The sequence below is a fragment of the Capricornis sumatraensis genome, chromosome 1 (assembly GCF_032405125.1).
Source record: "Capricornis sumatraensis isolate serow.1 chromosome 1, serow.2, whole genome shotgun sequence".
Classification (NCBI taxonomy): domain Eukaryota; kingdom Metazoa; phylum Chordata; class Mammalia; order Artiodactyla; family Bovidae; genus Capricornis; species Capricornis sumatraensis.
Window position 1 is genome coordinate 585,956 of NC_091069.1, and position 24,125 is coordinate 610,080.

Sequence of the window (24,125 nt, forward strand, 5' to 3'; positions counted from 1 at the left end):
GAGGGCGGTGCTCCCCACGTGGCGCCTAGGCCTGCACTCTGGAGACTGCTGGGAACGCTCACTCCTGGGCGCACCCCAGCCCCACGGGGCAGGAACCCGGCTATGCTAACAGGCCCTCTGGGCTCTGGCCCAAGCCCGCTGCAGTCGGCGGGCCGTGCCTTCACTCCTGAATGTGGGTAGGAAGGAGGGGCTGTGCCCAGGTCCCAGCTGGGTGGGGGTCAGGAAGGGCGGGGGGGCCAGAAGGCGGGAAGGAGGGAGGGAGGGATCAGCCAGAGCCTCAGAGCCGGGCCTGAAGGGCCGTCGCATGGACGCTGCGCCCAGCACGCCCAGGAGCGGGGCAAGGGGCCAGACGTGAGCCCCGTCCGAGGGGCCGCGTGGCTGGGGACGCCGGTCCCAGTGTGTGCGATCCCCCCACGGCCGCGGCCTCAGCTTAGGGCCTCTGTGTCTCGTCCTTCACTTGGGGCTGATTGCTCTTCTCTCTCGTAATTTCGGATGTGTTTGTTTTTTGTCTTCATTCCCAAGCTGGTGTCTTGTCGTCCTTTACTCTTGGAGCTTTGATCGCCCCACGGTGGGTGTTCCTCGTGAGTCCTGAGGTTTTCGCGGGAGCTCATCTCAGCGCAGCTCATCCTTTCTGGTGGCCAGGGGCCAGGCCCAGAGGCGTCCCCAGGACTGACCTCCTGAGCACACGCGGAAGCGCCCTGGGGGCCCTGCCCTGTGTGTCGGCACCCAAGGCCGGCTGGGGTCTCCCCTGTGCTCACTGCGCCTCGCGCCCCTCAGACCTGTCCCTTCCCGGGGTCTTTACAGACAGAGCGTTCACCTGACGCTCCAGGGAGAGTCCGCGTTTCGTTCTCGAGAGCCCTGCTGAGTGGCCGGAGAAGAGCAGTTTTAAAGTCACAAAGACGTGAGTGGATGTGGCTCCAGGAGCGTCCTGGGGAGCCCGCCCGGGGCAGGGGCCATGGCCATGCCCCTGCTGAGACCTGCCACCCGACGGTGGCCCCTGAGCCCCGGGCTGGGCACGGCAGAGGTGTCTATGGGGGAAAGGCTCACGCAGACAGGAAGCGGGTGATGCCAGGGGCCTTGGGCCGAAAGAACGCTTTCCGCTTTCCGAGGTGAGAGCGTTGGAGGGCGGAGGGGCCCAGGTGAGAGCGTCGGAGGGCGGAGGGGCCCAGGTGAGAGCGTCGGAGGGCGGCGGGGGCCCAGGTGAGAGGGCGGCGGGGGCCCAGGTGAGAGCGTCGGAGGGAGGGCGGCGGGGGCCCAGGTGAGAGCGTCGGAGGGAGGGCGGCGGGGCCCAGGTGAGAGCGTTGGAGGGCGGAGGGGCCCAGGTGAGAGTGTCGGAGGGCGGCGGGGGCCCAGGTGAGAGGGCGGCGGGGGCCCAGGTGAGAGCGTCAGAGGGCGGCGGTGGCCCTGGCCTCGCATGTGGTGGGGGAGCTGAGATGCGGGCTTTGTCAGCAGGGCCCTGGGGAGCTCACGGGGCTTCAGGGAGGTCTGCACTCTCTGGACTACACCAGAGCAGATCCGGGCATCCCAGGGCCCTCCATGATTGCACCACAGGAGCCAGTCCTGCAGACCCCCAGGGCGCAGCTCCTGTCTCGACACGGCCGTGCGACGGCCATGTCCACAATGGTCTCGGAGAAGATGGGGGGACTGCCCGCTCCTCTGGGGTCTCGGGGAAGGTGAGGGAATGCCCACTTCTCGGGGGTCTCAGAGAAGGTGGGGGGGACTGCCCGCTCCTCTGGGGTCTCAGGGAAGGTCAGGAAATGCCCACTCCTCTGGGTCTCGGGGAAAGTAGGGGGGACTGCCTGCTCCTCTGGGGTCTCAGGGAAGGTGGGGAGGACTGCCCGCTCCTCGGGGGTCTCAGAGAAGGTGGGGGGGACTGCCCGCTCCTCGGGGGTCTCAGAGAAGGTGGGGGGGACTGCCCGCTCCTCGGGGGTCTTGGAGAAGGTGGGGGGACTGCCTGCTCCTCGGGGGTCTCAGGAAAGGTGGGGGGGACAGCTCGCTCCTCGGGGGTCTCAGGAAAGGTGGGGGGGACTGCCCACTCCTCCAGGGTCTCAGGGAAGGTGAGGGAATGCCCGCTCCTCGGGGGTCTTGGGGAAGGTGAGGGAATGCCCGCTCCTCGGGGGTCTTGGGGAAGTTTGAGGGGGACTGCCCGCTCCTTAGAGGTCTTGGGGGAGGTGCCCAGCCGTTTCTGCTTTGGGTGTGAAGCAGTCTCTCCCCTGACCCCTTCTCTGAGTGCTTTAGGTTGGGGGCCCTGTGTCTGGCAGCAGCAGGACGGGGCCCCTGGAAGCCGCTGCTCTGCAGGGCTTTTCGGGGGAGGGTGAGCGAGCTGACCCCCGCTGTCGAGGGTAGAGCCCCGGGCTGGCCAGGGAGCAGGGCCTGACCTCCGGAGGATGCGCCACCTCCCGTGCCCTTCCCAGGCCTCTGCGGGTTGGCACGGGAGAGTCCGTCCAGGGGGAGACCAGACACCTCAGAGGGAAGAGCTGGCCCTGTGCTCTGCCCGTCTCTGCGAGGGGGGGCTCCGTGGGCTCACAGGGTCCTCGAGGCAGCCTTCCTCCTGGCGACACTCTGCACTCAACGCCCTGACACCCCGGTCCCAGGACGGGGGCTTCCTGGGAAAAGCCTTTCTTCTTTGGGGCCTTGAGCAGGGTGCTGTCTTCCTCCAGCCCCTGCCCTGGCCCATGGCTGCCTGCACACCCTCTGTGGGGCTGGAGGCGAGAGGCTGGCCATGCCCAGGGGCCCTGCTGGTCACATGAAGGACGCCATGACGCTCGCTGTTCCCCTGGACATGGGTGGTGGAGACACACCTGCGCTGTTTTGGTCGCTCAGCTCTTACGTGTCTCTAGAAAAGCAAACACGGAGAAGGCGACGGCACCCCACTCCAGTGCTCTCGCCTGGAGAACCCCAGGGGCGGGGGAGCCTGGTGGGCTGCAGTCCATGGGGTCACTAAGAGTCGGACACGACTGAAGTGACCGAGCAGCAGCAGAAAAGCAAACAAAAGGCACTTTCCAGTTTGGGTTTTTCTTTCCTTTTTCTGGGGCTTCCCTGGTGGCTCAGTGGGTAAAGCATCTGCCTCCAATGCGGGAGACCTGGGTTCCATCCCTGAGTTGGGAAGATCCCCTGGAGAAAGAAATGGCAACCACTCCAGTACTCTTGCCTGGAAAATCCCATGGACTGAGAAGTCTGGTAGGCTACAGTCCGTGGGGTCGCAGAGTCGGACACGACTGAGCGACTTCACCTCACCTCACTTTCCTTTTCCTTGTTAGGCCCACTGCCACGTCCCAGGCATGCCACACAAGCGGTCAGGGTGCAGAGGGTGCCACCCAGCTTCTGGCCCGGGGGTCAAGCCTGGCCTTTGTGGGACCACCTGACTGGCCGGCCCCTGTGCCCAGCCCCTTGGGGCAGCTCCATTCTGGTGGGAGGGCTGGCGGTGAGGACTCACCACAGTGGGGCCTTGCGTCTCCACAGCTCCGAGAGGAAGCCTGGAAGGGGTTCGCCGCCCTGGACGACCCGCTCACCACTCTCCTGGACATGCTGGAAGCCAGTCGGGGCTGCAGGGGACGGGGCCCCTCGCTGGAGGCCTGGGTGGCCCGCGAGCTGGAGCGCTGGCTACAGGCACAGCCACGCCCAGAGCCCGCCCAGGTGAGCCCCACCCTCTGCCCACGGCCTGTTCCCGAGTCGCACCCCTTCTGGCCCTGTCCAGCCCTCCACGTGGGGGCCCACACCCCCCTGACCCGGCTCCCGCAGCCCACGTGGGGGTTACTGATGGTGGGTGGGGCTCAGGGCCTCTGACAGGCATGTGCCGGGCAGGCTCGACTCCCTTGTTTGTGCCCCTGCCCACCCACAACGTCCACCCACCAGCCTGAGGCTGCAGGCACTAGCTGCCCCGCACTGGGCCCACCAAGGCCTCCAGCCCCTGGCCACAGCTGCCGCCTCCGCTGAGGTCGGGTCTGGGGCTTCCAGGGCGGCCGAGCACTGAAGCCGCTGCAGGCCCGTGCGGTCCGGCTCCTCACCGAGGGCCCCCCCAGCCTTGTGGAGCCGCTGGTCAGCATCTTCCAGCTGCAGGACGCAGACCGGAGCCCCGTGCTGGCGCACATCCACCGGCTGCACCAGGAGGGCAAGTTCAAAGAGGTGAGCAAGCCCTTCCCTGTGGCTCTGGGCCTCTCTTCCATGGGCCGGGCCTCCACGTGGGTCAGCGGGCTAGGTGAGAGCCAGATGGGGTGTGAGACGCCCACTCTGGAAGTGTCCCCTCCACCGTGGGGGCTGTGTAGGGGCTGCAGGTCTGGGGTGCAGGGGACCAGCCACCCCGGGACCAGCCCAGGTTCATGCCTGGTGTGAGGGTCCTGGGCGCCCCTCACACTGACCATCTGAGAGGTCTGGGCACAGCCCCCCACATCCTGCCTCACCTACAGTACCTGCCAGGGTCCTTCCTTCCCAGGTGTGGGCAGGGGCGGGGGGCAAGGATGGGAGATGCTCGCCACAGCCTCTGCCCACCCAGGCCACCCCAGGGCCCAGGCCAGGCCCTGGGCCTGCTCTCTCCTCCTGCCCCTGCCCAGACTTACTCCTGCTCACCAGGCCCCTGTTGGCACATCCTGGAGGCAGGGGGCCCGCGGGCAGGAGCCGAGGCCCCTCTGCTTGAGGACAGGCCCTCCCTACAGCCACGGGCGCGGCCACGATGGGCTGGGGGACTGGCCACTTTGCTTCTGGGCCTGGGTGTGCAGGTGTCTATAGAGTGTCTGCCGTGGAGCCGGGGGCCTGCACTCTGGGTGGGGTCCACCCGTGCCTGTTTGCTGGGCCACTCTGGACTGGGTCGGGGGAGTGGTGGGGACCCTGTGAGGGACAGACTCCCTCGGGCCCTGCCAGGTCCCCGCTGTCACCATCCTGCCAGCCCCAGCCCCCCAGCCCCGCCGGGGACCAGCCCTGGCACAACAGGCGTCCTTTTCAGAGGATCGGGTGTGGGAGGTCATGCCGGCGTGGGCCCAGACTCTCAGTCATGTCCATCGGGTCAGGAGCTCCCAGTGCGTGTGATGCGTGTGGCTGCGGGCACGGAGGGCGGGTGTTTTGCTCCGCGGTAGGAGGCAGGGCTGGCTCCCTCGGGCGGGGGGCGCGGTGGGCTTAGTAGCAGAGGCCTCTGGGAGGACTCGGGGCGGGGGGCGGGGGGCGGGGTGGGGGGTTTGGAAGCTCGGTGGTTTTGCTGACTCCTCTGTGAGCAGAGCTGGTTCTCCCAGAAAGTTCCGAGAGGAAGAGGGAGCCCCGAGCTCGTGCTCTGGCCCGGCCGGTGCTCCGGCGATGGCTCCCTGCGGGGTTGGGGGGCGGGGCGGCGGCGGGATGAGCGGCGCGGGGCGGGGGTGCCGGGCGCCTGGCTGAGATCCCAGCGGCTGCAGCGCCAGAGGTGCGGGTGCCGGCTCAGAGGGGCCCTCTCCCTGGGAGATGAGTCCAGCGTCCAGGGGTCCAGGGCTCGCCTCCGCCGCTGCCTCGTGGAGCCCAGAGACGAGGCCACACACCGGGGACGGTGCTGCCAGCGCCCAGGAGGTCCCAGGCCCACCCCGCGCCCCCCTCCCCGACGGGGAGGCTCCTTGGAACGGAGGCGCGCGGCGGGCGGAGGACGCGCGGGCACGACGCGGCGGTGCGGGGCCGGCCTGGCGGCCGGGCCGCGGGGGAAGAGGCAGGCTGGCGTGTCGCGTCTCCTGTTACACTCCGGCCTTTCAAAGAGCGTCTGGACGGCTGAATGCGCCTCCCTCGCTCTCCGAGGCAGGACTGGCACACAAAGAGCGCTCTTGTCCGGCGCAGGCCCCTCGTGCGAAGAAAGGCCATTGTCCCGAGCGGGCCGGCCCGGCAGGCGGTGCACGCTCCAGTGCCCGCGCCGCGCCGCCGAGGGGCCGCCTTCAGGCCTGTCCGCTCGGATTAGCGGGGACTCACGGCTTCATGTGCTGCGATATTTCATGTCGAGGGCGGCGGCGGGCTCCGGCTGCGTGAATGCCCGCTTTTGTCTGCTGAGTTATTTTATTTACGTTTTTTAAACGGCGTATCAAGGTAAAAAGATAGCTTTGCTTTAAAAAAAAGAAAGAAAAGGTCCCTTGGCAGAAAGCCCCGTGGCGAGCAGTGGCGGTGGGGGGCAGGTCGGTCCTGGGGTCTGGGACCCGGGTCTGGGCACCTGCCCCAGCCCCTGCTGGCCCGTCAGGGTCCGGCGTGCCTGCCCTTCCCGCTGTCCCTGTCGCCGCCCCAGCCCGTCCGCTCTTGGTTACTTTTCACCGAAGCTGCAGCTCTGGGGCCGGAGCTGGTTCCCACTGCCCCACCCTGACCCCACCCAGGGCAGCCCTCTTCTCAGCAGCCAGCTCTGGGGTTCCTGGGCGGAGGTCAGTGATGCCGGCAAGATGCTGGGGGGCCCAGCTCTGGCCTCGTCCCCTACCCTCCTCCCACTGTGGCTGTCCAGCCTCGTCTGGGGCAAGTCCCAGGCCCCTGGGTCAGCAGGCGATCCCCCTACCCTCAGGGCCTGTGTGACAGACAGGTGAGCCATGAGCAGCTTGGCCCAACAGAACCAAGGTGGGGCTTCCTGGAGGAGATGGTTCTGCTGCCAGCCCTCCCCCCAGTGACCATGATGGCTGGGCAGTGCCGTCAGGGCACCCTCCCGTGTCTGCATAAGGCCACACGGCCCCCGCTTCGTCCTGTGCCCCCCTCAGCCTCCAGGACACAGACCCCCCAGGGCTGAGGGGCAGAGAAGACCCTTCTCAGCCAGTGCCTGGGGAAGTCCATGGCCTTCCAGCCCCGGTGCTCCGGCCACACTCTCGTGTCCATGCAGGCCGCCTGGCCAAAAGAGGGCAGCCTGGGTGCACAGAGGGCTCTGCCAGGCGTGATCAGGGGCCGGCTGCCGCGGAGGAAGCAGGCAGAGGAGAAGGGCCCCCAGACCCTCTGGGGGCGTCATCCTGTGCCCAGGGGTGTGCACCCCTCACGGGCACGCCTGACCACACACCTGGGTGGATGGGGCCAGACTCCAAGCACTGCCTGCCCTGCTCCGCGGCCCCTACACTCTGCCCTGCCGGTGGGCACCATGTACCAGGGCCCTGACTGCAGGCCAGTGTGTGAGCCACCCAGGCCAGGTCGGCCCAGTGGGCCCCTGGGCCTTGCTGTCTCCTGGGAAGGGGAGGGAGGAGGGAAGGCTGGAAGGAGAGAAAAGAGGGAGGGAAGGAGGGTGCGGCCGACAGAGAAGGGCCTGGGGCAGGCGGACTCTGCAGGCTGTCCTCCCGCTGCCCTGAGGGGCAGTGCCTGGCCTGCCCTAACCCCCACTGGACCAAGACCCCGGCCATCACCCGAGGCTGCCCCTCCAGTCTGAGGCCAGCTCTGGGGCTCAGAGGAGTTCTTGGATGGGGGGTAGCCTGCTGAGGAGCCAGACCCTCAGGTGATGGAGACCAGCCCCCCGGGAGAGTGGTGAGGAGTCAGGGGCTCCCCTTGCTGCCTCTGCTGTTCTCTCTCAGGCCACTGCCTGGGGCCTGGCCTGGAGCGTGGGAGGTTCCCAGGCCCCCAGTCCTCCCACCCATGGCCCTTCTCCAACTGCGGCCTGGCCTGACCGAGCCAGGTCCAGATGCTGGCCCTGTGGGAGCCTGGAAGCCGGACACTGGTGGTCGGGCTCTAACGGCCTGGGGTCTGAATGTGGGGTGCCCACCGTGTGCACTCTGGCCTTCCTGGGCATGTTCCAGAGCCCCCTCAATTTCCTGAGGGTCTTCTCCCCAGAAGAGGTCAGAGCATCCAGTGAGGGTGCAGGGACGCCTGGGAAAGGAGCCCACCCGCGGACACCTGGCCCCGCCCCCGGCCCTGCACCTGCTCCTCCACCTGGGCCTGCCCCGGCCCCGCCCCCAGGCCTGCGTCCCCTTCCCTGGCCCACCACCTCCCCCATTTTGCCTTTCCCCCCCCCAAGCTCTGCACCCCTTTCTCCTGGCCCTGGGCCCCCCGTGGCCTGGCCAAGACTGAGCTCCTGGACTCCAGCCAGGCCGCGGGGCACCAGGTCAGCGCCGCGCAGGGAGAGGCCCCCAGCCCCGCGCCCCCGCCCCGCGATCCCGGCCTCTGCCGGAGCTGCCTTTCCCAGGCCGCTATTTTGGGCCTTTCTGTGAGCTGCGGGGGGCGGGGCCGGGCCGCCTGGCCAGTTATTTTTGCTCATAATGGGAGTGCGATGTATGGAAATTATTAATAGCAGCGTGGCCTGCGCTACGTGCGGGCACTCAGGGCTGCTGCGTCTTTGCCGAGTCCGGGGAGGGTCGCACGCCCAGGACAGGGCAGACCGCGCAGTGCGCACCCTGCCCCATCCGAGGGTCTGCCTGCGAGCCCGTGGCTTCAGAGCCGCTTGTTCTATGGATCCCAGGGCAGCTCTCTGCATGCCCCCGAGGCACCGACCCCCCGGCCTGCCGCCCTGGACCTGGGGTCAGCGCGCTCCATCCAGCAGACTCTGAGTTGCTTTGGGGCTCACGCTGTGGCTTATGGGAAGCGCTCAGAGGTCCGGAGGAGCCTCGCAGGTCATGGCTACCGTCCCTCAGGCGTCCAGACCACACAGAGCCCCACCGACCCTCCCCGGAGGTGCCCGGCACGCTCCTGGGCCGGGGGTGGGGGGGAGCTCCCAGGAAAAGTGGAGAGAGCAGTCCACACCCCACCAGGCTCTGTGGGTGGGTGATGGGGGCCCGACTCCTCCCTCCATCCTCCACCCTCTCATCAGCAACCCCTGACCCAGGCCCCCTGCCCAGCAAGCACCTCGAGGCCCCATCTACGTTGAGCCCTAGCTGGGTGCGAGGGGACACAGGGGTGATTCCAGCCACCCCGCAGCACACATGGAGCCTGGCCAGGGACAGGGGCTTGTGGACTGGGACGCTTCCTGGTTCCAGGCCCCGCGGCCTGAGGCCACGTGGCTGGAACTGGATAGGCCCGGTGGCTGTCCCTGCAGTGACTGGAGGCAACTGGGGGCCGTGGGGAAGGGTGGCAGCCTCCTGTGCACACGCCTCCACACACAGACACTGCCTGTCCCCCTGGGCCCTGTGTAACCCAGGCCTTCTGTTTCCCAGGCCATCGTGCTGGGCACGAAGCTGCAGCTGCAGGCGGACCTCGACGTTGAGAAGGTGCGAGTCTTTCTCACGTAGATCAGATCGTGTCCAGACCCCCAGAAGCGTGGTTTAGGGAGGGTCCCCACCACTGAGCTGTGGGCTTTGTTCGCACAGGTGGAGCTGAGGTGCTGGAGGGCAGGAGTCACAGGTGACCACCTGATTACGTGAGGAGGGGCAGGGAGGGGCCAGTGAGTGCCTGTGAGCTGTCCCCAGGCGCTGGTATAGCATGCTCAGAAAGCAGCCAGTCACTAGGGGCATACCACGCCGTCTTCTGCTCTGGGGTGGCCTGAAGGGTTCTCAGGAATGGGAGCTCCCATGAGGACCGCGCTCCTGGAGCCCTGGCCTGGCAGATGGGCCCACGTCCCGTCTGGTCTCCAGACAGCCTGGCCTATGTGACCACATGGTGGAGGGGAGGGCATGTGAGGAGACTTCTGCAGGGCCACTGGGAGGGGACCTTTTGAGATCTGGTTCTTTCAAGGGGAGCGTCCAGTATCTCCCAAGGCCCAATACCATGCCCAGGTGCTCCCTCGGGGCCTCCTAGGGGCTTGGGCAGCTTAGGGAGTCTTGTGTGTGTGCACCAGGCCACATGCCGGTGCCATCTCAACACAACAGGCATTTCTGGGCCACCAGGGCCATGGCCGGTGGTTGATCTCCACCCTGCTCCTTCTCCCCAGCCCAGAGCTCACCCACCAGCTCAGGGACAGCAGGGCCCCCCCAGGAGCCCCCGGGCCTGTTTGAGCCTCTGATCCTTCATGGTGGAGATGAGGGCGACCACCAAGCCCCCAAGGGATGGCCTAAGGAGCAGCAGGGCCTGTGTGTGCACATGTGTGTGAGCATGGGTGTGTGTGCACACATGGGTGTCTGTGTGAGCATGGGTATGTGTACACATGGGTGTCTGCATGTGTGTGAGCATGGGTGTGTGTGCACACATGGGTGTCTGTGTGCACATGTGTGTGAGCATGGGTGTGTGTGCACACATGGGTGTCTGTGTGAGCATGGGTGTGTGTACACGGGTGTCTGCATGTGTGTGAGCATGGGTGTGTGTACACGGGTGTCTGCATGTGTGTGAGCATGGGTGTGTGTACACATGGGTGTCTGCACATGTGTGAGCATGGGTGTGTGTGCACACATGGGTGTCTGTGTGTGTACATGGGTATGTGTGCACATGGATGTGTGTGTGCACATGGATGGGGGTGTGCACGTGCACTGGGGAGGGTGTGTACACACATGGTTGTATGTGTGTATGTGCGTGCACTGGGGGTGTGTGTGAATACACAGATGTGTGTGAGTGTGCATGTGTGCGTGCACTGGGGGTGTGTGTGAATACACATAGATGTGTGTGTAGGGGCCCAGGCATGGGGCACAGCTCGGAGCAGGGTGTGGGCCTTCACGAGGCCTTCAGACACACGGCTGGGGCCCTGAGCTCCCCAGGGGAGGCGAGTTGCGCAGACCCGCCTCTGGGTCCTTTGGCGCTGACGCCCTGGCCACTCCCTTGCTGGGCTACAGGCGAGTCTGGGTCTTGGCTGCGATGGAGCCGCAGCCTGAGGGGCTGTCTCCCCGCAGATGTGTGCGCCCCTGCTCCTGCAGGACAGGGTGGACCTCACAGAGCGCTACGTGGACGGCTCACCCCTCCTCCAGCAGAGGCTGCTGGCCCTCATGGACGCCTGGTGCCAGCCCGGCTTTGACATCAGGGTCGTCGCCAGGTGAGCTCCATGGGCCCCAGGGTAGGGGTGAGGCTTGACGGGCAGCAGGTCCGTGGGGGAGCCGCCACACACCCAGCCCGCCCTCACCCACCTGTGTCCCAGCCAGTCAGCAAGGGGCCTGCTTCTGGAGCCAAGGGCCTGACTCCGGCAGCCATGGTCAGAGAGACTTAACTGCTCTGAGTCAAACAGAAATCATTCTCCCCGGGGGCCCTTTGCTTACACAGTCCTGAGATCGCACCTCTTATCCAGGCGCTGGCTCCTTCATTCCTTCCTTCATCTAATTAATCTGTCTGGAGTGCTGGCAGTTACAGAGAAAAGGCTGCATGCCAGCAGGGAACCTGTGTGTGTGCGTGCGTGCCCGCGCATGTGCATGTATATGTGAGAATGTGCGCACACACGAGTGTTTTGCGTGTGCACGTGTGTGCATGTGTGAGAATGTGCACACATGAGTGTGTGTGCGCGCGTGTGCCTGTGTGTGCGCATGCACATATGAGTGTGCCTGCGTGCGCGTGCATGTGTGTGCGCACACATGAGTGAATGTGCGCACACAAATGAGTGTGCGTGCGCACACCTGTGCGTGCGGATGCACGTGTGTGCATGTGTGTGAATGTGCGCACACATGAGTGTGCGTGCCCGTGCATGTGCATGTATGTGTATGAATGTCCACACACGAGTGTGTGTGCGCATCCGTGTGTGTGTGCGCGCACACACATGAGTGTTTGTATGTGCAAGAGTGTGCACACACATCTGAGTGTTTGTGCCTGCATGCATGTGTGTGTGTGCCTGCGTGTGCCTGTGCCTGTGTGTGTGTATGTGTCTGTGTGTATGAGAGGCACAGGGTGTCACCTACGCATGGGCACCTGGAAGAAGGACTTCCTCCCACCTCCCTGGGAGTGAGTGAGGGGAAGCGGTGCTGAGGCTGCCCAGGCTCCCTGGGCACCGGTCCGTCAGCAGGCGGCAGCGTTGGTCCCCCGTCTGGGTGCCCTGTCCTGGCACCACACAGCCCTGACCATCTCACTTGAGAGTCAGGCCTTGGGCTCTGGTGGCAGGTCTCCCCGGGCCCTCCCTCCCCTGGAGCCATGGGCAAGCACTCCCATTTCTGGGTTTGTTTTCTCATCCAGAAAATGGGGCTGATTCTCTAGGGGCTGCAGCTCCTACGGGATGGACGAAGCAGCAGGCCAGACGCGCGGCACGTGACTGCCGTTGCTCTCATTATGTGTCAGAAAGGAGAGAGAGACAGCTGGAGCAATGAGTGTGCAGAAGAGGAGGGAGGGGGACACAGGCAGAAAGTGGGAGGGTCCTCAGGGTCAGATTTAACTGCAGATATCAGCTTAAATTAATGATTGTTAAAAAGGTGTTCTCATTCTGTGCCCTGAGAGGGCTCAGAAGCGGTGACACCCTGCAGGGATGAGCACATGCAGCAGTGAGATCTTGGCTCCTAGAGACCGTCCTCCACTGAAAGGGACAAGGGCTCTGTGGGGAGAGGCTGAGAATGAAGACAGTGATAGAGCGTAATAGACGGTAATAGGCTGTAACAGAGCACAGCAGCTTGGGTTTGTAAAGCTGCATGCGTCTCGGCTCAGATGGCTTCACTAGCGAATCCTTCAAATATTTAAGGAAGAGACCATGCCAGTCTGACAAAAATTCTTCCAGAGATTATTTTAAAAAACCCAGCACATCCCACCATGTTTTATGCAGAAAGATGGGGAGGAAAACTTTCCTTTACACTGTTGTGCCAGCTAGTACACGGAAAGGAACAGTCAAGTTCAAAACAGCCATCTTGTAACTCCCAGTAAGATAGTTGATTTAGGCACAGATCATAAAGAGACGCTAAGACAGGAGGATACGAATACAGATCGCCCATATCGGAAATGAAAAGGGTGGCATCACTACAGACTCTGCAGACAGCAAATGATGTGAAGTGTTTGCAACAATGCAAGTGTATCTGACAGCTTAGATGTCATAGACCAAATTCTTGCAAAGCGTAGCTGACACAACCGAAAAATGGAAACTTTGAGCAGTCCTTTGTAGTTTTCCGTCACTCAGTCGTGTCCAGCTCTTTGCAACACCATGGACTGCAGCACGCCAGGCGTCCCTGTCCTTCACCATTCAATTAAATAAATTGAATCAGTAGTTTAAAACTTCATCACAAAAAAACTTTAGGCTAAGATGGCTTCACTAGTGAATTCCTTCAAACATTTAAGGAAGAGAGCGTATCAATCTTACAAAAAATTTTTCAGACACTATAAAAAGAAAGCACATCCCAGTATGTTTTATCAGCTAGTTTAAGCCTTGGTACTAAAACTTGAGAAGGACATTAGGAGAAAGACAAGTTACAGTCCAGTGCGTCTCATGAGCACAGATGCAAAAATACTAAAAAAAAATTATCAATCAAATTAGTTGACATGTTAAAGTGTTAATCAAGAAAAATGAATATACAAGCTCAGAGTGTGGGATAATATTAGCAAATTCACATCTGATAAAGGACTGTTATCCAAAAATACAGAAAGTTTTCTTAAAACTCAGCAGTAAGAAAACAAACAACCTAATTTGAAAGATGGACCAAATCCCAAATAGATGCCTCACCAGAGAAGATACACAGATGATGCAGAAGCCCATGAGAAGATGCTGTACATCATATATCGTCAGGGCAATGCAAGTTGAATCATGAGCACGCACCCCATTAGATTGCACAGAAGCTGACACCACGCACCCCTGCTAGCATGGAGAGGAGCTGACACCACCGAGTGTTGGTGAGGACATGGAGCAACAGAAACTCATCACCACAAGTGGGGGTACAAAACGGTGTGGCCACTTTGCAGACAGTTTGGTGGTTTCTTACAAAAGTAACCACGTTCTCATGTCATACCAAGCCACCATGTTCCTTGGTATTTACCCAAAGGCACTGAAAACCCCTGTCCACACAAAAACCTGCACTTGAGTGCTCATAGCAATGCTATTCCTAGTTGCCAAGGCCTGGAGGGAACCAAGATGTCCTCCAGTAGCTGACATGTGGGCGAGCTAAGTCACTTCAGTCGTGTCTGACTCTGTGCGACCCTATGGACTGTAGCCCACCAGGCCCCTCTGTCCATGGGGTTCTCCAGGCAAGAATGCTGGAGGGTTGCCCTGCCCTCCTCCAGGGGATCTTCCCGACCCAGGGGTCAAACCCGCGACTCTTACATCTCCTGCGTTGGCAGGCGGGTTCTTTACCACTAGCGCCACCTAAGAAACCCCCAGTAGCTGGAGGGATAAGTAAGCTGTGGTCCAGCAAGACAGCTGAATACTGTTCAGAGCTAGAAGGCCACGTGCCCTAAAGTCGTGAAAGGATGCAGGGGAACTTAGACGAAGATTACAGAGTGAGAGGAGATCCTGCTGCGTGACCATCGGAAAAGGGGCCAAACTGCAGAGACAGTTAGGGGATCAGGGTGGTCGCTTGTGGCTGGGGCTGGGGTCTCAGGTGTGCACATGCGCGTGGGCCCGTCAGCTGTGCACTCTTCATAGGTCCGCCCGGTGTGCCCACGTGCGTGCCTCCCTCAGGTGTGCCCGTGTGTGCCTCCCTCAGGTGTGCCCGTGCGTGCCTCCCTCAGGTGTGCCCGCACGCGTGCCTCCCTCAGGTGTGCCCGCACGCGTGCCTCCGCCCGGTGTGCCCGTGCGTGCCTCCCTCAGGTGTGCCCGCACGCGTGCCTCCGCCCGGTGTGCCCGCGCGTGCCTCCCTCAGGTGTGCCCGCACGCGTGCCTCCACCCGGTGTGCCCGCGCGTGCCTCCCTCAGGTGTGCCCGCACGCGTGCCTCCGCCCGGTGTGCCCGTGCGTGCCTCCCTCAGGTGTGCCCGCACGCGTGCCTCCGCCCGGTGTGCCCGCACGCGTGCCTCCCTCAGGTGTGCCCGCACGTGTGCCTCCGCCCGGTGTGCCCACGCGCGTGCCTCCGCCCGGTGTGCCCACGCACGTGCCTCCACCCGGTGTGCCCGCGCGTGCCTCCCTCAGGTGTGCCCGCACGCGTGCCTCCGCCCGGTGTGCCCGTGCGTGCCTCCCTCAGGTGTGCCCGTGTGTGCCTCCCTCAGGTGTGCCCGCACGCGTGCCTCCGCCCGGTGTGCCCGTGCGTGCCTCCCTCAGGTGTGCCCGCACGTGTGCCTCCGCCTGGTGTGCCCACGCGCGTGCCTCCGCCCGGTGTGCCCACGCGCGTGCCTCCGCCCGGTGTGCCCACGCGCGTGCCTCCACCCGGTGTGCCCGTGTGTGCCTCCCTCAGGTGTGCCCGCACGCGTGCCTCCGCCCGGTGTGCCCGTGCGTGCCTCCCTCAGGTGTGCCCGTGCGTGCCTCCCTCAGGTGTGCCCGCACGCGTGCCTCCGCCCGGTGTGCCCGTGCGTGTCTCCCTCAGGTGTGCCCGTGTGTGCCTCCGCCCGGTGTGCCCATGCGTGCCTCCCTCAGGTGTGCCCGCACGCGTGCCTCCGCCCGGTGTGCCCGCGCGTGTGCCTCCACCCGGTGTGCCCGTGTGTGCCTCCCTCAGGTGTGCCCGTGTGTGCCTCCGCCCGGTGTGCCCGTGCGTGCCTCCCTCAGGTGTGCCCGCACGCGTGCCTCCGCCCGGTGTGCCCGCGCGTGTGCCTCCACCCGGTGTGCCCGTGTGTGCCTCCCTCAGGTGTGCCCGTGTGTGCCTCCGCCCGGTGTGCCCGTGCGTGCCTCCCTCAGGTGTGCCCGCACGCGTGCCTCCGCCCGGTGTGCTCGCGCGTGTGCCTCCACCCGGTGTGCCCGTGTGTGCCTCCCTCAGGTGTGCCCGTGTGTGCCTCCGCCCGGTGTGCCCGTGCGTGCCTCCCTCAGGTGTGCCCGCACGCGTGCCTCCGCCCGGTGTGCCCGCGCGTGCCTCCCTCAGGTGTGCCCGTGTGTGCCTCCCTCAGGTGTGCCCGTGCGTGCCTCCCTCAGGTGTGCCCGCACGCGTGCCTCCGCCCGGTGTTCCCGTGCGTGCCTCCCTCAGGTGTGCCCGTGTGTGCCTCCGCCCGGTGTGCCCGTGCGTGCCTCCCTCAGGTGTGCCCGCACGCGTGCCTCCGCCCGGTGTGCCCGCGCGTGTGCCTCCACCCGGTGTGCCCATGTGTGCCTCCCTCAGGTGTGCCCGTGTGTGCCTCCGCCCGGTGTGCCCGTGCGTGCCTCCCTCAGGTGTGCCCGCACGCGTGCCTCCGCCCGGTGTGCCCACGCGTGTGCCTCCACCCGGTGTGCCCGTGTGTGCCTCCGCCCGGTGTGCCCGTGCGTGCCTCCCTCAGGTGTGCCCGCACGCGTGCCTCCGCCCGGTGTGCCCGCGCGTGCCTCCCTCAATGTGCCCGTGTGTGCCTCCCTCAGGTGTGCCCGTGCGTGCCTCCCTCAGGTGTGCCCGCACGCGTGCCTCCGCCCGGTGTGCCCGTGCGTGCCTCCCTCAGGTGTGCCCGCACGCGTGCCTCCGCCCGGTGTGCCCGCGTGTGTGCCTCCACCCGGTGTGCCCGTGTGTGCCTCCCTCAGGTGTGCCCGTGTGTGCCTCCGCCCGGTGTGCCCGTGCGTGCCTCCCTCAGGTGTGCCCGCACGCGTGCCTCTGCCCGGTGTGCCCGTGCATGCCTCCCTCAGGTGTGCCCGCACGCGTGCCTCCGCCCGGTGTGCCCGTGTGTGCCTCCCTCAGGTGTGCCCGCGCGCATGCCTCCGCCCTCTGTGCCCGTGGGCGTGCCTCCGCCAGGTGTGCCCGCGCATGTGCCTCTGCCCGGTGTGCCCGTGCGTGCCTCCCTCAGGTGTGCCCACGTGCGTGCCTCCGCCCTGTGTGCCCATGGGCGTGCCTCCGCCCTGTGTGCCCGCGCGCGTGCCTCTGCCCGGTGTGCCCATGCGTGCCTCCCTCAGGTGTGCCCGTGTGCATGCCTCCGCCCGGTGTGCCCGTGCATGCCTCCCTCAGGTGTGCCTGCGCGCGTGCCTCCGCCTGGTGTGCCCGTGTGTGCCTCCCTCAGGTGTGCCCGCGCGCGTGCCTCCGCCCTGTGTGCCCGTGGGCGTGCCTCCGCCCTGTGTGCCCGCGCACGTGCCTCTGCCCGGTGTGCCCATGCGTGCCTCCCTCAGGTGTGCCCGCGTGCATGCCTCCGCCTGGTGTGCCCGTGCGTACCTCCCTCAGGTGTGCCCGCGTGCATGCCTCCGCCTGGTGTGCCCGTGTGTGCCTCCCTCAGGTGTGCCCGCGCGCGTGCCTCCGCCTGGTGTGCCCGTGCGTGCCTCCCTCAGGTGTGCCCGCGCGCGTGCCTCCGCCTGGTGTGCCCGTGCGTGCCTCCCTCAGGTGTGCCCGCACGCGTGCCTCCGCCCGGTGTGCCCGCGCGTACCTCCCTCAGGTGTGCCCGCGTGCGTGCCTCCGCCTGGTTTGCCCGTGTGTGCCTCCCTCAGGTGTGCCCGCACGCGTGCCTCCGCCCGGTGTGCCCGCACGTACCTCCCTCAGGTGTGCCCGCGTGCGTGCCTCCGCCTGGTGTGCCCGTGTGTGCCTCCCTCAGGTGTGCCCGCGTGCGTGCCTCCGCCTGGTGTGCCCGTGTGTGCCTCCCTCAGGTGTGCCCGCGTGCGTGCCTCCGCCTGGTGTGCCCGTGCGTGCCTCCCTCAGGTGTGCCCGCGTGTGTGCCTCCGCCCGGTGTGCCCGTGCACTGGGTCACTGGCCTGTCCCGCTGCTCTGTCTGTGTTGCCTGTCTGCCCGCCATGGCCTTGCAGCAGCCCTGAGTCAGTCGGGAGCCTCCCATGCTTTTCTTCTGCGTCAGAGTCGTTCTTGTCTTATTCTGGACCCTCTGCGCTTGTATACGGATTTCGGAATCAGTTTGTCATTTTCTACCCCAAAAAGCTGCCTGTGCAGAGGGACCCAGTCAGGACTCGGGGACCTCTGGCAGCCTGCCTGGAGCCCAGAGGAAGTAGAAGGGCACATGATGAGTATGAAAGCTGTAACTGAGAACTTCAGAGAGATTCCGTGTCCAGAACATAGCCCACAGCTGTGCAAAGAGTGCCTTCGGGACTCAGAGCAGACTTGTCCATAGAAATGTGACGGCAGGACGGGACTGAAACTCTCAGTAAAATATTTGGAAGATTCTTCCTAGCCTTTCCAAAGCAGGAAAATCAGAGAGGAAAGGGTTTTTTTATTTTAAAAAAATAATAAGCCAACAGATTCTGTCAAGATCACCCAGCATCCAAATAATGGGGATTCCAGAAAGAGGGGAGTGTGGAGGAATTCACTCCAGGCACAGTCCTGAGAGGATGGGGAGAGGCCCCACCAAGGACCAGGGCCTTGAACCTTCAGAAAGAGCGGGAGTCGGGCCCTGGGTTCCTGGAGCAGCAGATGCCCAGCGCAAGGGGAGAGTTGTTTCAGACTATCAGCCCTCCAGTCCAGTGTGAGTTGAAGGGCACCATCCCCAGGTCCATTCCTGGCTTCTGGGAGCTGCCCACGGAGTCACTCTGCCACAGCCTGGAGGCAGGAGAGGTGCAGTGCGACCCAAACAGGGAGGGGCTGTCCTCTTTGCGGTGGGGAGGGAAGTGACTCGTCCTCAGGACAGGTGGCCGAGGCAGCAATCAGACCGGCAAGCGTGAACCCACCACCAGTCATACTTGCGTGGCTATAATTCTGTGAAAGCAGCTGGTGCCCCACGAACTGGACCAAGGATGCCGTGTCTGGGGAGGGGAGCCTTCCATGGTGAGGCCTCCGCGCAGAGTGCCTAGAGCTGAACCCTCCAGACGTCACAGTGCAAGATGGTTCTTGGAAACACGGGGCGGATCTGAGCCATGTCAGAATTGTGGAGCAGGGGACTGTGATGGGCTGCCTTCCTCTGAGCCTTGTAGGAAAACTTGGCTTCTGAACTGTGCACACGTCTGATGCTGATAAAATTAAGACCTTGAAATGCGTCGGCTGAGAGAAAGCAGTGCCGACCAGAGCCGTGTGTCTCCTGCAGGCGGTACCCACAGGCGACCCTGCGGCTGGAGAGGCTGAGCCCCAGAGCCCTGGGCCGGCAGGTGCTGCGGCTGCTGGAGCAGTACCGCCTGGGCCCTGGTGAGTGAGCCCCCCACACACTGCTCGGGGGCGGGAGCTGGGTGGGCACTGCTGGGGTTCTGGGGCCCACCGCCCCCCAGCATTCGGTCTGGTCGGCGTCTCTTCCGGTCTCTTCGCTGCCCTTAGCAGCCTCTCTGCCCTTCTGGGCTGCCCCCGGGGAGTCTGGGCCTCGTGGGTGAGGACCACCGAGCCTGCACAGCACCTCCACCCCTCCCCCACCGCGAGCGCAGCATCCTCGTCCTGCGTCTCGGGGACAGACTTACTGGCGGTGTCTGGCTTCACGTCATGAGACCGTGGAAGCTCTTCTTGCTTCCGGCCTGTGAGTGTTCATCGGAAACGGAGGTGGAATCATGTCAGGTCCCCTTTTTGCTCCCAGAAGCCAGGAATGGACCTGGGGATGGTGTCTTGGGGAGATGCCATCTGCTTCCCCTCTGGTCTGTTACTGTGGTGGGTTGCATGGACTGACTGCGTAACATTAGGTGATCCTCGGGTGTCTGCCACGGCCGAGTCTCCGCCAGGTTGCGTTGCCCTCTACACTACCCGGTCTGGCTTGCCAACCTTGCTTTAACTTAAAGGACTTTGCATCTGTGTCCGTAGCTGAAGCTGGACTCAGACTTCATCTTCCTGAGATGTCTGTTTTCGGCTTTGTGTACAAGGTAACGCTGGCCTCTGAAAACACGGTGGGTGTCCTTTCTTTTCACGGAGGATGTTTGTAAAAGTTGGAATTCTTTCTTCCTGAGAAGTTTGGTGGAAATGACCTGTGAATCTCGATTGCCTTTCCAGATGGAAGCAGGACTCTTGACTCAGCTGTGGTTTTCTCAAGGACTTTGTTTCACTTGGTTCCCAACGGGCCGCCGTAAGGTGCCCCTAGTAAAGTAACACTCCGCTGTGCGCTTGTGACGCAGCTTCTTTGCGCATCCGCCTGTGGGTGAGCACTCAGGTGGTCTCCACGCCCCTGCTGTTGTGGGTGAAGCTGCAGTCAGTGTAGGGTGCAGATGTCTCTTTGAGGTTTTGGTTCCGTAGCCTGTGAATAAACGCCCGGAAGTGGAATGGCTGGGCCGTATGCTGGCTCCGTCTTTAACTTTTTTGAGGAAACTCCCCAGTGTTTGATTTGCATTCCCATCAACGGTGCACAGCGGGCTTCCCTGGTAGTGTGGTTAAGACTCTGCACGTCCACCACAGAAGGCACAGCTTCGATCCCGGGTAGAAGAACTATGATCCTGTAGGCTGAGCAGCCAAGGAAAGGCACGAGGACTCCCCTTTCCCCACATCCTCACCCGCATTTGTTATTTGTTGGTTTTGATGTGGCGGTTCTGACAGTTGTGAGGAGGTGCCTCTCTGTATTTTGACTTGCGGCCCCTGGAGGTTTGGGGTGTTGAACACCTTTTCTTGGCCTGGTGGCCGTCTCTGTGTCTTCCTTAGGAAAATGTCTCTTTAGTTCCTCTTCTTGCTTTTAAATTCAGATTATTTGGGCTTTTTTTGCTACTAAATCCTATGAGTTCTTTACCTGGTTTGACTGTTAACCTCTTATCTATACATAGTTTGCAAATATTTTCTCCCACTCCAGAGGTTTCCTTTCATTTGGTTGCTACTGATTCTGTTGCCCTGATCTTGGTGGTTTTGATCCTGTCAGTTGTGTGCCCTGCTCAACCCGCTACACGGAATCTTAGGCCTTCTTTCTTGAGTATATACCCCAAGTTTCAGCATGCATTCCTTCCAGTATTGTTCAGCTCGAGATTTAATTTCCACTGTAATTTTATTCTTTTACCTATAAAGGAGCTAGCAGTGTGCCTGTCATTTCCAGGCTGTGACACTTTTGGTTTTCCCTTCACCTCACTGTGATTGGAGGCCGTGCTCGCTGTGATGTCAGCCCTCTGACTGGGCTGGAATGTGTTGTTGAGAAGAAATCTAGCTTCTCACCTTTGGAAGCAGTCTCTCCTCCTCTGGACACTTTTAGTATCTCCTCTTTGTCTTTGGTGTTCTGCAGGTTCACTGTGAGGAGACTCATTGGAGGTTTCTCTTTACTGTTTTTACTTGGGAGTTATGGGACTTTGGGATCTATGGATTGGTGTCTTCAATCCGTCCTGGGAGTTTTCGGTCATTATTTCTTTTGGATATCGCCTGTTCCCCCTTCCTTGCTCTGGTCTCTTCTCTGTGTTTATGTTGAGTCCATGCTGTTTTTGCTGTGTGGCTGCCCTCCTGGTGTGGACCTCTGAGTGGACAGACCCTGTGCCCTCTGTGGGAGGACGGTCAGACATGGTGCAGGGTGGGGACTGCTCGCCCCTCTGCCCTGAGCGCACCCAGCGCTCTCTTCCTGGGCCTGGATCTGGGTGGAGCCCAGGCATCCGGCAGAGGCAGCAGGGCCCGCCCGAGGTGGCTGAGTCTGGCTCACCCGCGCCTTCTCCTTTGAAAGCTCTGTCTCCCAGCGGGGCGTGTGGGTTTAGACGAGCCAGGCAGTACAGAGGGGGCCTGAGGGTGATGCTGTGTCCATCGGCTGTTGGCAAAGCATCTTATTGGCAAAGTGATGTGTGACATTGTAGAAACTTCAGGAAAGCAGGTCTCCCTCTCCACTGGAGGGAGACGTAATTCTGCAACAGTTCTGGCTGCCTCTTTTCCCCTTCCTGACCATCCCCTCCTGCTGCAAGCAGTTCATTCGTCCATCCCTTCCTCCTGCAGTCTTGGCCCCACCAGCCTGTGGGGCGCGGGTCTGAAGCCCTTGGCATCCTGCGTTCCTGCCCCTGCTGGGAAGGGGAGAGAAGGCTGCTGGGTGGTGGGCAGGCCCTGGCCCCAGGCAGCCCTGACCTCTGCACTCTTGGACAGCGCCCCTGCAGTGAGGGTGCTCCCCGAGCTGGTTGCAGGGTGCCGGCTGGGGCGGCCACGCCCAGAACAGGGGGTCCTGGTCAGGGTCCGGTGGAGGCCTGCAGGTAGGCAGGCTCTGTGGTCAGCACCCCCCAGACCGCCAGGCTTCGAGGACAGCTGGCCCCAGGAGGGAGGAGCAGCAGCTGGTTGGAGGGCGGGGTGAGCGGACCGTGGGCACCCTTCCCAGGCCGCCTTGGACTCTGAACAGAATGTGAAGGTGAAGTTGACAGGTCCGCATAGTTTGTAAACACAGAGCAAGACGAGCCCCTTTCTCAAGAAACTCATGTTGGGGCGTGGGGAGAAACAAAAGCTCCAGCTGCCTGGAAAAAATGCAGGAAAGCCCAAGAGGTGCCGATCCAGGAGACCCCAAGGGAGGGCAGGCCGGAGGCCCCGGTGCCTGGCCCGGGGCGGGACGCCTTCCTTTACAGCCAGAGTGAAGGCCTCTTGCGAGGAATGTGCTGGGTTGGGGCGGGGGCAGGAAGACAGCGGGAGACCCCAGCCCCAGCCCGCACTCGCTTGTCCACCCAGCCCGGCCGGGGCCCACCCTCTCTTTCAGCCCTGTGTCCCAACGTGGTTACTCAGCAGCGCCTGGCTGCCCTGCGGTACCTGTGCTACAAGCGGCTGGTGGAGGTGCGTGGCCCCGGGGCGGGGCGGAGGGAGCTCTGAGCGAGGCCTGCTCTCTGCTCCCGGAGCTGCTGATAGAAAAGCTCACACTGGTGTCCACTTTTGCAGAGAAGCATGTCCCGGGAGAGCTGGGCTGAGCTGGTGCAGGTGAGCTCGGAGGTCCCGGCACATGATGACCCCCCGTGGGGCAGGGTGGGACACAATCGGAATCACCAAGAGTCCAGGATCCTCCCTCCCTGCCGCCCGTGGACAGAGCTCCCAGGTGCTAGAGGGAGAGAGGTTCACCGAGAGAAGATTCTAGACTGTCCTCGGGCGCCCTGCTCGCCATGGCTCTGTGATCCGAGGCCTGGGGCGCCCACAGACCCTGAGGAGGAGGCAGCTGCCCCTTGGGGTGATACGGGGGCCGGACTGGAGGTCCAGTCCCAGGCCAGGGACTGCCATCCCCTCAGGACACTGGCCTGCAGCCTGTGTCCCCAGTCCTGAGCTGGAGGCTGGGGTCATCATGGTGCAGAACCGTCCCCAGCTCTGGGCGAAGTGGCCTGGGAGGAAGGTGGGCTCTTGGGGGTGCTGGGGGGCCGTGTGCGGGGCACTCCGCAGTGGTCAGGAACCAGGGACCCTCCTGCTGAGTGCCCGTGCGGGGTCTGCCAGTGGAGGGCGGTGCTGAGCCACCCCTGCCCCTGCCCTCCCCCCAACCCGAGTGACCGGCCGGTGCTGGTGAGTCATCAGAGAGGAACGCGGACCCCCGGGCAAGGCCCGGAAGGCCGGTCCCCCCTGGGTGCCAAGGCCGAGCCGGCCGGAAGGGCAGCGGACATCCTGAAGAATGTGGAGGGGTTTCCACATATTGTCGTCCACGTGGGAACCCGCAGCCTGCGGGAAGCGGCCACCGAGGCTGCTGGGGACAGAGCCATGTGGGGAAGTGGCCCCGCCTGCCGGCTAGCAGGGGCTCCTCAGGAGGGTGGGGTCCACAGCGGCCTGTGGCCCCGAGGAGCCCCCACCCCCACCAGGACCTCTATAGGCCGTGTGGGCCTTCAGACAGATGGACAGACAGACAGGACACGTGGCCTCATGAGCCCTCACGGCCCCTGCCTCCCTGAAGACAAGTGGAGGCCCTGCGGCCTCTCCTCCCCCAGCACAGTGGTGCCAAGGCTGAGGGGGGTGAGCAGGTGTGCAGGAGAGATGTGGGCGGAGACGAGGGCCAAGGAGAGGGTGCCCTGGGAGGCGGCGCTGGCCCAAGCCAGCTCGGCCACCATGAGGCTCAGCCATGGGGACCGCTGGTCTCCAGAGGAAAACCTCTTTATGAAGGGTCTCAAGGCCTGAGAGGGGAGGTCGGGACCAGGTGTGAGGGGAGGTGGGGGCCAGGCGTGAGGGGTGGTCGGGGCCGGGTCTGATGGGAGGTTGGGGCCAGTCTGAGGGGTGCTCTTGGGCTGGGGGCTGACAGGATGGGCCCGTCCCTCGGGGCCAGCCCCGTGGAGCAGCCCGCACCCCGTCCCCCAGGGCCTGGTGGGGCAGGACGAGTGCCTGCAGGGGCAGCTGCTGCAGCTGCTGGCCTCTCAGGAAGATGTGGCCGCGGTCGCCCAGTGTGCCCTGGACCTGTCGTTGCCTGAGGAGCGACTCCCAGCCACAGTAGTGGCGGAAATGAGCCAACTCAAGCTCCAGGAGAGGTGAGCATCCCCCAGGCTCCGGGGGAGGGGGACCAGGAGGAGGACACGCCCTTGGGCCCCGACCCTTGGAAAGTGACTGGAGGCTGGCAGTGAGAAGTAGGGAGGGCCGCGGAGGGGCGCAGGGCGCATGAGTGGCCTGCAGACACACGGGCAGGTCCTGCCCCTCCGCAGGCTCCAGCAAAGCCCCAGCGGCCGGGTGCC

At 63.6% G+C, this 24,125-nt stretch overlaps 1 protein-coding gene across 1 annotated transcript in view; it reads left to right on the top strand.

The window, feature by feature from the left end:
* EXD3 (exonuclease 3'-5' domain containing 3) overlaps nucleotides 1-24,125 on the top strand; it is a 72,992-nt gene that overhangs the window by 18,810 nt on the left and 30,057 nt on the right. The window contains exons 4-11 of the mRNA XM_068975796.1: nucleotides 3,463-3,636; nucleotides 3,958-4,125; nucleotides 9,039-9,092; nucleotides 10,641-10,780; nucleotides 18,683-18,780; nucleotides 22,196-22,269; nucleotides 22,372-22,410; nucleotides 23,758-23,924. Of these exons, the coding sequence (XP_068831897.1) occupies nucleotides 3,463-3,636; nucleotides 3,958-4,125; nucleotides 9,039-9,092; nucleotides 10,641-10,780; nucleotides 18,683-18,780; nucleotides 22,196-22,269; nucleotides 22,372-22,410; nucleotides 23,758-23,924 (914 nt within the window). The remainder of the gene's footprint in view (nucleotides 1-3,462; nucleotides 3,637-3,957; nucleotides 4,126-9,038; nucleotides 9,093-10,640; nucleotides 10,781-18,682; nucleotides 18,781-22,195; nucleotides 22,270-22,371; nucleotides 22,411-23,757; nucleotides 23,925-24,125) is intronic.